Below are 11,266 nucleotides of genomic sequence, written 5' to 3'. Positions count from 1 at the left end.
TTTACATTTTTCTTTCAGATCATAATTGTGTTATTTATCAAGTTTGTCACTAAAGCATTTTATTTGCAGATCGAACTTTGTTTTTCTTGACTGTATATCTTATTTGTTTTGTGATTTGAAATATTACGTTTAAAGCCATGGATAATTATGAAAAAATTGACAAGGCAGGAGAAGGCACATATGGAGTTGTCTACAAAGCAAGACACAATATGCAATTTTCTATTGATTATTGATTCATCAATTTTTGAAAATTTCTCATTTAAATTTCTTATTTTTTGTGGATTATTGTTTTTTGATGTGTTATTCATTTTGATTGTTTACAAGTTACAAAAGAGATTGTTGCACTCAAAAGGATTCGTTTAGAATCTGAAGAAGAAGGTTTATAAAATGCTTCTTGTACATCTATATTTTCAGTGTTATGTTTTGTTTTTTCTATTAGGCGTTCCAAGTACTGCAATCAGAGAAATTTCTCTTTTGAAAGAACTCCATCATCCAAATATTGTTCAACTTAAAGATGTTATACATTCGGACAAAAAGCTTACCTTGGTTTTTGAGTTCCTCGATTTTGACATGAAAAAGTACTTGGAAATGAATAGAGGACGTGTTGCTGTTCCAATTATTAAGAGTTTGATGTATCAGTTATTGGCAGGAGTAGCATATTGCCATCAAAGAAGAGTGCTTCACCGAGATTTAAAACCACAAAACTTGTTCATTTCAAAAGATTTGAAACTCAAGCTTGGTGATTTTGGCTTGGCTCGTGCATTTGGCATTCCTGTGCGTTCATTTACTCATGAAGTTGTTACCTTATGGTACAGAGCCCCCGATGTGCTGTTGGGCAATAGAAAATATTCAACTCCTGTTGACATTTGGAGTTGTGGATGTATTTTTGCTGAGTTGGTTACTGGAAGGCCGTTGTTCCCTGGTTCATCAGATCAAGACGAACTGGTTAGAATCTTCAAGTATGATCGATAAAGCAATTCTCAATGATGCAGAAATTTTTGAAAATTGAAGGGATTAGATATAGTATTTTTCTATTTATATTTTTTCTCTCTATCTTTTTTTTATGATACAAATGGTCAGGATTTTATATGATCAAAATTTTTGGAGTTTTTTTTTTTTTTTTTTTTTTTTTTTTTTTTTTTTTTTTTTTTTGCTTTATCATGCTTGTTATTATGATTGATTATTTATTGAACTAAAATCAGATTACTTGGAACGCCAACAACCGAAGTGTGGCCTGGTCTAACTGAGTTTACAACATCTCTTGCTGTGTGTTACCTTTAATGTCAAAATTAGTTGAACAAATATCTTATTATTATTATATAATTATGCTGAATTATAAATAAATAATAATTTTATTTTATATTTTGTTTTTCAACTTCTTTTTTTTAAATAATAATAATAATAATTGCTATAATAATAACTGTGTCTCAGACGCCTCTTCCGGAGTATCCACCACGCGGACTGGCTTCAGCTGTCCCTACACTCGACCCATCTGGACTCGATTTGCTGACATCCATGCTTCAGTATGACCCTGCTCGTAGAATTTCTGCAAAAGCCGCCATGGCTCATCCTTGGTATGATGATTTGAGAGTGAGATGTTGAAAAATAATTGGGGGGTTGAGTGGAATTGAGAAGCATTTTCTTTTTAAATAAATAAAATAAACAAAGAAAGAAAAAATTGTTTTATTATTATTATTATTATTATTATTATTATTATTATTATTATTATTATTATTATTATTATTATTATTATTATTATTATTATTATTATTATTATTATTATTATTATTATTATTATTAAAATCCAAAATTTTGTTTATTTTCTTTTTTAACAGGTTCTCAGACATTCCTCGCGAGCTTCGCGAAGAGTGTACCGTGTAACATAACATTTATATGTGTTGGAGGCAAACATATCTTTTTCAATTAATTTTATTGCAAATTGCGGCTTTGCTTTGCATTCAATTATATAAAGTTAATCAAAATTTCAAATCTATCTCATTTCGATTAGATTTTCAACTTCCTTTTTTTCTTTTAAAAGAACCTCTGGTTATTGAATAAACATTCATCTTATTTGAAGTGATTTTGAAATTTAAATTACTGATTTTAAATAATAAAGAAAATTTTAGAATTTGAAACAAAAAAACTTCATTTTGAAGAACATAGATGTACAATGAGAAAAAAACCCTGGAAATGGTAAAAAACCCGGACTTTTTGAATATTGCAACTGCATTTTGTTTCATTCAAATATGTTCAATTGACCGATATGTTTTATGTTTTATTCAGTTATTAATGAACATTTGGAGATTTTTTGAATTGAGAATTGTATTATAAAACAATTTTTGTATTTTTTTTCAACGAATTCATAGACGTTAATGTGAAATGGTATTTCTCTAATTGTCAAAATTGTTGATGTGATATTATTTTAAAAAAAATGAAAGTTGCTATCGACGCAACTTAAGTTACTTCCTATCCAATGCTCAGTGAATTTCATCCGTTGTCTTTTCTAAATTCAGTTAGCTGGAAATGAAGAATTGAAGAAATTGTCGCATCAAACATTCAATACAAGACAAACAATTAATTTCAAGCTAAAAATTTAAAAGTTGGGCAAAAAATTGGATATGATTTCCAACAAAAAGAATTATAAAACAAACTTGTTTGTGTTTCCATCTATTCGTTATCATCATGCTGTATTTTTAATTTTTCACTTTCAAATTGAGTTGTATCTTCTGCGCTTTCCTTTTGCTAACTTTTCCTATCATCTTTTTCGTGATCTTCGTCATCTTTATATATAAAGTCGATGTCAATTTTTTTCTTTCTTGTTCTGATGATTCTTTTGGTGAAATTGCAACTATCAGAATTGGGACGGCGATCTTCATCATTGAATAAATTATCTTCTGTTTGTGTCCATCCATCAATGCTATGTTTTTCATCGATTTAAATATCCATTTCATTCTTTCTTGATGATTTGATTTTCCGTTTCGGTGCGAAAGAATCAAATAGTTCCTGTTTTGCTTCATCTGAAGAAGTTATAGAAGAAGATTTTGACGGTGATCCACTAATTTTTGATAGAACTTGAGAAGCCGCTAGTGGCCAGATTCCTGTATTCAAAAAAGCTGTTTTTATTACTGAAGGAGTGGTTGCTTCAGGGATTGAGTCTGGAAAAACCTCAGCAAGTGCTTTTCTGTAAGAAGAAGATGAATCATCCGAAGGGACTTTGTAATTATTGTTTATCGTTCTTTTCAATCTGGAGAAAATTACGTTATCGCATGGTTGTTGGATATGAATCATGTTAGGAGGGAACTTTTCAATGAAGATTCCGCTTTTTTCTGCTTCACGAATGACATCTGAGCATGGATGATTCGTATGGTTATCAAGAAGAAGGAGAGCCTTTTTCGAAGATGTCGATTGGATTTTTTGATGAATGAGAGGAATCCAATTTTGAAGCATGATGATTTTATAAATTTCAGTGGTTATCCATCCTGAAGGTGCAGGAATATAGTTAATATCAAAAAATTTAAAATGAGAAAATTCTTCTGGTATTTTCTTCTTTGGAAAAAGAAAAAAATATGAGGAAGATGAGAACCATCTGAGCACAAGCAAATACAAAAAGTCGCGTTTGAAGATTTTCGAGGCTCAGGAGGAGAAGGAGGGATTTGGTCCTTCAAACGGATGACCAACTTTGCAGAACTTTCTCCGATTTGAACAGAAGATTCATCGAAATTAAAAATATTGGAAACTTCGATATTGTTTCCTTCTACGATTTCTTTCATTTCTTCAAACCAATTAGTCACACTTTCAGGGCTCTGTGACCGGATTATTGCAATCTCAAGCGGTCTCGACAGGGCTGCCTTTAATATGGAGCTTCTTTGAACTTAATAATAAGATAATTTCGGATGGAGTTTCTCGTTTTCTTCTTCATTTGTTGATTCCGTTTTTAAAATGTTAATTTCATAAAAAAACAAAGATAAAAAAAAATTGCATATTAAAAAACGAAAACCATTTCCTGTATGTGCTTTATTCGAACAATAACTTCTTCTGATAATAAAGACAAAACCTGATTTTTTATTTTTTCCAGTTGTACAGAATAGATAAGAGATGGTCTTCCTTCTTTTCCAACATCTCTGTTTTCCTTTTCAGCTGTTTTGCTTCTGTACCAAGCCTGCCTTGTTATTGCTTTCGCTTTGACTGCAACGTTCACTGTCAATGGATATGTTTTCTTGATTTCAAAAATTTTTCTCGATCGGGAATGGATTGTGCGGTATTCTCTTGTGGCTGCAATCCTAAGAAGTTCTTCTGAAGAAATCGATTTCTTTTCCATTTCAAAAAAGGGAATGATCACAATGAGCAAAATGGATAAATGTTGTTTGAAAGTCAAATCATATGAACCAATCGAAAACAGTTAAAAATACGGTGTGATAATTTCATTTCACTTTCAATTAGCTTTATTTCATCTTGAATTTTCAACAACAAAAAAAGAATTAAAATCAACCATTCTATCAAGCGAACAACACTTGTTGAGAAGAAAAACATTGCATATTTTGAATTGTTTTAACATTCCAACTTCAAATGTTTCATTGGTCAATATTTTGTTTGAACAAGCTAATGTTTCAATAAAAGAAAAAAGTTCTTTTTTTTAAAAGTCCCGGTTTTTTCCCATGTCCCGGGTTTTTAACTCATTGTGTAAGTCTTTTATGTTTTTGAAAGAATGAAAAAATCAAATACTTTATGGCTATGAGCGCAGATTCAGCAAAAAAGTTGCTTTCACTGTTATTTATAACTTTTTTCCACAAATGATGAAAGTTTATTTTTAATTATGAAAGTACAATTATTTGCATCAAAAAACTGTATCTGTTATATTGAATCAGATAACAAATAAATATGGAGTTCTGTTTATTTTTGAACAATCTTTTCAACAATTGTTCGAAAATTATCTATTTCGAAAAGTAATAATTCAATGGTTTCAGTTTAAATTTCATTTGTATCTTCTTTTTTCTCTAACAACTATTGTTTTCCATTATTTTAATTATGTTCTGAAGAATATCCAATTTTTTAATCTTTCATGGTGTAGATGTGTTATTCAGTCATGTGATTTTTTGATATTTCTCGTTATGGATGAATTGGAAATACCAAATAAAGCATGGATATGTTGTTTATTATGAACGAAAACTCATTAATGTTCAGGAAAACTTAAAAAAATGGCTATTTTTTTTTTTGAAAAGTTCCTTTTGTTAAATTTTCAATTAAAACTTAAATTTCATATATTTATCATATTTCTGTTCCCACTCATGAAATTTCATTGTGATGGTGATAATAGTATTGCTTAGGTTTTATTTCCATTTTAGAGAAATTTCGAGAGTGGGAACAGAAATTTGGTGAAATAATGAAATTTTTATTTTATTAGAAAACTTATCGAAAGGAATTTTTCAAAAAAATTCACACATATTTATTCAAAAAATTTTGATTGGGACTATGCAATTTTTGATAAGGAAAATATTTTTTCAATTAATTATAAGGAAACATCGACATATTTTTCATTATAAAGCATATTCCGAAGTACTGCCTGCATCACCAATACAATATGAATCATTATCTTCCGATTTTTATTTTCATTCTCTTTCTCTTCTTTTCCCGAAAAATCTTCAATAATAGGCACATCTTCATCGATTTCAATTTCTTCATCGTGTTCCTTTTCCTCCTTTTTTTCTTATTTGCATTTTGAAATATGCTGCATCAGATCCAATACACTCATTTTCATTGAGGATTTCACCTTACACATTGCGATATGGGTGATTTTTTTTGACATCGTAAAACAAGATCAATAATCGAATAAATAAAATCTATAGTGGTATTTTTTGATCAAAGAGTTGAATTGATTTTTTACAATTATTTAGCTTTTATTTCTGTAATATGTTTTTGTTTTATTTTAATATGCAAAAAAAACAAACCTTTTTCACTATTTTGTGGAAAAGAATTTTTTGATCAAGTTTAATAGACCTATTTTAGTTAGAATCAATAAATTTAAATATATTAACTCAATTTCAATCACCTTCAACTTATCCAAATTTGCTTGATCTAATTCGAATTCCCTTAAACTTTTTTTTGGTTAAAAGGGCAATTTTATGATCAACACAAAATCATCGCAAGTTTTTGTTTTTGTGCATTTTTCACGAACTTTGAATGAAAACTGAACAAAAGATTATGGTTCATCATTAAAAAGAAATGTGTATGATCAATTTTTAGAAATTTTTGAGTTTTTACTGTCTATTTTTCTTAAATGTGACTTTTTTTATTATTGATGCATTCTCTTTCGCACACAAGCTTTGCATATTGTAATATGTTTTGGATGTTCCATTTTAGCTTTTAACGAGATTCAAATTGAATTTTCTAAAATATTTTAACATTTTTCAATATTTTCATTTCAACTTCAATTTTAATTGGCTATGAAATAACAAAGAATGAAAATGAAGTTTAAGTTTAATAATTTTTTGCTGAAAAATAAAACAAAAGAAAAAAATCTTATAATTCTAAAAAAAAAATTTTTTTTTTTAAAAAGAGAGAAATGAGAGAGAAAATTGGTGAATGTTTATAAAGACAAATGATAATTATGAAAATGGCCTTCATGTGGTTATTTGAATATAGTGATTGTTATTTTGTTTGACTATGACTTTCATCGGATGAGAAAGAAGAAGACCGTAGGGAAGATAAGTTTGAATCTGAAGATGTTGAAGAATCTGATTGTTGAGAAAATAAATGATGAGTTGAAATAAAATTCAAAGACGAAATTGGAGTATTTAACAGTCGTTGAGGAGAAATTGTCGATTCATTCCGTAAAGGTTGAGAAGAATATTGTGTATTTGTTAGAGGCAAAGGGGAATTCGAATAAAATTGATCAGATGAAGTCGACTTCCGCAGACGAGTTGAATTCCATTGATCAGGAAGAAACCAAGAAAAAGGGAAACTTCTTGTATCATCGTTCGTTCTTTCAATTTCTTTCAATTTATCTTCATTTCTTTCAGATATATTGGAATTGACAGTTTTTCTTTTTTCTTTTTTCTTTTTTCTTTTTCTTTTTCTTTTTCTTTTTCTTTTTCTTTTTCTTCAAAAGTTGAATCATCATCTATTTCTATTTCTTCTCATTCTTCTAATTCCAATAATGTGTGTTTTTGTTTTTTCTCTTGATCTGAATGCTTTGAAAATCGTTCGCAGTATGGGTCATCTGATTCTGCTGATTCTTCTAAAAATGATAAATAATGGAAATATGAAAGTGAAAAAAATGTTCTTTTCATGCTCAAAAGAACAATATGGGTGTAAAAACAAAAACAAACCAATTCTTTGGATTGACTTCGAATATTCAAAAGTTGAATTCTCATTTGCAAGAGAAAGTTTTTTTCTTTGTCTTTCGATATACTGCTCGTTCGCTTTCTTTTTCGCTTCCTTTTTTTGAAAAAATTGAGTGTGAAGTTCGTAAATTATCAACTCGTTTGCTTCGCAATCTGATTTCGTTAAAGGATTGTGTAAAATGTGAAAATTGGTTAAACAAACTGAAACAATAAAAAAATCTTCAACTGTTTTAATATCCATTGGCCAATTTCTTCTGAATACAGTAAATAAAGTTTTTAATCGTCCAAAAAACCTTTCCACAATAACTCTGTGCTTCGATAGATATGGCGTTCCATGTGGTTTTGTAATAATAGCTCCCAATTCTGCCTTTGCTCCCATATAGGCTGAGTCTGCCATGATTTTGGAACCTTTGAGATTTTGAGAAAAGGTTGGATAGTGATTTTTGAAAATTTCGTAGTCATGAACGCTTCCTGGGTAAAAATCGTTGATTGTGCTGGCTTATCCGTTCTTTGGATTGACTCCAATTTCAACTTTAACACAGTAAGAATAATGTTTTCCACTCAAAAATTTCATTCCATCTGCCAATTTTCCACTTGGCCTGTTTATAGGCACAATTGTGCAATCCATAATTAGACCAACCTCTTGCAACTCTTTGATTCTATCTTTACGAAAAATCAAAAGTAAATTAACAAGTGTATCTTTTATGTTTCCAACGATGCTGTGTAATAACTGCGTAACTGAGCTATGTGATTTGTAAAATGGATAAGTCAAAAGTTCTGTCATTGATGTTGAGCCCAAATGAAGGAAAATGAGTAAAATAAAAAGTTGTTCATCAATATTTTGAATTGCCTTTTGCTTTCCACGATGTGGAGGTAATTCGTAATCAAGAAGAAGAAGCAACATATCAAATTCTGTTCTTGTGAAACCTGTCAAGCGGAAAAACCCGTGAATGGAATCTTCGCTTTTTTGACATACTTTTTCAATTAATGAATTTATTTTCTCTTCCGGAGTTATTGGCTTATGCGTTGGAAGCGTAATTCTTTTTTCTGCACGCTCAAGAACCTCCTAAAAATTCAATCGTTCCATGACAAATATTTATTTGCAAAATTTCAATTGATCTTTCACCATTTTTTGTTCAATCAACTTTATGATCGACAAACCAGTGTTTGAAGTTTTGAAATTGATTGAGTCATTTTGAAAAAGAATTTGTTTTATCGTATTTTTATCAAACTTATTTCAATTTTGTTCCACTTTTTCTAATTGAAAAAATATATTTAAATAAGGTCTAATAAAAATTAATAAAAAACAATTTTTAAAGAGAGAAAATAGAAGTTTCAAGACTTACAAAACAGAACAAATAAATAAAAAATTATACAGATAGATATCAATATGAAAAATTGATTTATTCAAAATTTGAAGAAATGTGTTTTGAATTTATGCGGCTGAAACATCATCACAAAGTTCCTGTTATTGCTGAGCAGTTCAACAGAGTTTGCAAATAACCTTTCAAAAAATGAAGGAGAAACAATAATTAATGATAATAATTTTCATAAACTCTTCTTTCTCTCTTTATTCTTCATATTACATTCCCATTTAGCTTCTTTCTTATCCTCCATTCCTCTTTCTTCCTTTTCCTCTTTCATTCATCCAAATTACCCTTTCGAAACATTGATGATGCAATATTCTTCTTCCTCCAACACTTTTCTCTCCATTCATCTCATGATATCCTTTTATTTTTCTGATAACGCCTTCAAACCTCTGAAAACACTTTTTTGTTCCACATCAAGTTCATCGGCTGCTTTGCTATTCAGGAGATTAGTGAAGGAGCACAAGGAAGAGATGTGTATTTTGTATATAAGTCTCATAACGCTTCTGTAAACGAATCTTCTTTCACTTTATTGAGAATCATCAGTCAAATAACGATGCGATTGCTGGAAAATTCAGAGCAGAAGCATTTGGCAACTGGAATTCCGTTTTGTTTGTATTCTTTGAAGGTTTCTTTGCTGACAAGGTGGATGCGGATAGAACATTTTGCAAGGAGGATGCGTGCAGTGGGCTGAAGAAGGTACCATTTTTGGTCGCGAAATATGAAATGGAACACTACAAGAGAACACTGAATGCAAAACATGAAATTGCTGTGTGTTCAAAATTAACGATGAACAGATATGTGGATGCGAGTGGAATATGCGTGAAGGCAAAAGATAAGGTTGTTATGAAGATATAATGCCAAACAGAAGTGAGTGGTTATGTAGAAGATGAAATTTTGAAAGGAAAGGCAATGGTTTTTTTTCTATTCTACCTTTCTCTTTCTCTTTCTCTCAATAACTCATTCTTCAAATTCTCCTATTTCACTTTCCTGACTCTCTCTTCTTTGAAAATTCAGGCAATCTTAAACAAAAGAGTTTCAAATTACCCGTTCGATAGAAGCATTCCTCATCAGACTCACAATGCATGCTATTCTTGGAAAACCAAAATTTGCTTCTTCAACAAACTCCTCTTCTTGTGATGTGAACTGCATCTGCTTGCCAATCACAATCCCATTTGTTCGCATTATCTTCATCTTCATCAGCTCATCTGCCCACGACCTTGATAGCGACAAATCCAATGCAGAATAACTGATCTTGCTGAAGCTTCCGTTGCTTTCTCTTCCTCCTCTGCAACTTTAGCCACGTCAGTTTGTATCTGCTGTGTGCATTATGGATCAAATACAACTCCGCGATGCAATTATTCTCTCTTCCGTTGGGTCTTCCAGACTGCGCGAAAAGTGGAACTTGCGAGAGAATTTCACAATGAAACCCTCACACAAAATGAGCTGGTTATTCGTCTCAAATTTTTCGTCTGCCGTTTAATACCCTTCATGCTCAATTGAGTTGGCGTTCAGTGTGCAGAGCAGGTTCGTGCTCACGTTCAGAGCTGCACACAAAAAAAAAAAAACAATTCACATTCGATGTTCACCTACAGAATCAATGCAGGCTACTCCTGCTGCTTCCAGAACAAGTCCATCGCGCGCTGAGGGACAGACGATGGCTGCGGGGCAGGCGTGCGTGAAGAGCCTTCGTGATTGATACGCCATGTGTTCCGCACACGTGGTGAGAAATGGAAGATATTAATCTTTTCCTTTTCGGCATCTGCTCCGTTTCTCCCATCAAACTTCCTCTGGGCTACAGGCACTGTGGGCGCACCTTCCTCTCATTCTCTTCTCAGATTATCGATCATTTGTTCCTCTTTTTTCATCTTCTTCAGCAACGAAAGCTTGCGAAAATCTCTTCAACGTCTGTTTCCTTCGGTACCTCAAACAGCACCCACTTCAGCTGAATTCTCCTTGTGACTGAATCAGGCGGAAAGCCCATCTGCTCCATCTGAATTTGCAGCAATCGATGTGCCACTTCCATCACTCTCAATCCTGTTCCAATACCTCCCATGCCACACAATGTTGATGTCAATCTGCCAAATTTCAAATCATTCCCTCCTTTTTCACTTCCATCTCTTCGTCTCGAAAGAAGGCTGTTGCCCATGTTCTTCAGCTCTCCCATATCGCCTCATTAGCCAGCTGTTCAGCAATACATCTTTCTTCAATTTTCAGTTCGTATTCTTCAAGATTTGCGATCTTCTCGCACCAATGAGCAAGCTTTCTGTGTAAATTCTCCAGAGCTTCTGCAAGGGATGTACACTTCTTCCACGTTCAATATCTCTCTTTCTGTTGCTCCTTCCACATCCTTCTCTTCTTCTTCATCTTCTTATCAAACATTGATTCATACTCATTTATGAATATTCATTGCCCCTATTCTCCACAGCTTTGAAATTATTTGCCCCTCTCCGAGTTGTGTTTTCTTTACTCTGTCTTTAACAACGACAGTCGGTTCATGTTTCAATTTGATTCGTTGCGTTCAAATCACTTTTTTTGCCACTTCCTCTTCTTTAAGCA

The 11,266-nt window shown here is 31.7% G+C and overlaps 3 protein-coding genes across 3 annotated transcripts; 1 reads left to right on the top strand and 2 right to left on the bottom strand.

Annotated features, from left to right (window-relative positions):
• Window positions 1–3: 3 nt before the first annotated feature.
• MONOS_8986 (putative CMGC/CDK protein kinase) lies at window positions 4–2,080 on the top strand. Its single transcript, XM_067879441.1, has 7 exons — window positions 4–41; window positions 136–207; window positions 322–378; window positions 440–959; window positions 1,203–1,266; window positions 1,432–1,574; window positions 1,836–2,080. Exons 2-7 carry the CDS (start codon window positions 138–140, stop codon window positions 1,879–1,881), a joined length of 900 nt encoding a protein of 299 aa, XP_067725136.1. The 5' UTR covers window positions 4–41; window positions 136–137; the 3' UTR covers window positions 1,882–2,080.
• A 5,759-nt stretch (window positions 2,081–7,839) lies between these two features.
• On the bottom strand, window positions 7,840–8,534 carry MONOS_8985 (uncharacterized protein; the record flags this gene model as incomplete). Its single annotated transcript, XM_067879440.1, has 2 exons — window positions 7,840–8,406; window positions 8,502–8,534. 2 exons carry the CDS (start codon window positions 8,532–8,534, stop codon window positions 7,840–7,842), a joined length of 600 nt encoding a protein of 199 aa, XP_067725135.1.
• Window positions 8,535–10,580: 2,046 nt separating this feature from the next.
• On the bottom strand, window positions 10,581–10,874 carry MONOS_8984 (uncharacterized protein; the record flags this gene model as incomplete). Its single annotated transcript, XM_067879439.1, has 1 exon — window positions 10,581–10,874. One exon carries the CDS (start codon window positions 10,872–10,874, stop codon window positions 10,581–10,583), a length of 294 nt encoding a protein of 97 aa, XP_067725134.1.
• Between the last annotated feature and the right edge of the window lie 392 nt (window positions 10,875–11,266).

The sequence above is a fragment of the Monocercomonoides exilis genome (assembly GCF_001643675.1).
Source record: "Monocercomonoides exilis strain PA203 chromosome Unknown scaffold30-1206723, whole genome shotgun sequence".
NCBI lineage: Eukaryota > Preaxostyla > Oxymonadida > Polymastigidae > Monocercomonoides > Monocercomonoides exilis.
The sequence above is the reverse complement of the archived record's forward strand: the minus strand, read 5'-3'. Positions and strand labels throughout refer to the sequence as shown.

Excerpts from the sequence above, each read along its gene's own strand:
- MONOS_8986 (XM_067879441.1), top strand. The coding sequence starts at position 138 with ATGGATAATTATGAAAAAATTGACAAGGCAGGAGAAGGCACATATGGA. Across the intron at positions 379-439 it reads TTTAGAATCTGAAGAAGAAG|GCGTTCCAAGTACTGCAATC; the intron begins GTTTATAAAATG and ends TTTTTCTATTAG. Across the intron at positions 1,575-1,835 it reads GCCGCCATGGCTCATCCTTG|GTTCTCAGACATTCCTCGCG; the intron begins GTATGATGATTT and ends CTTTTTTAACAG.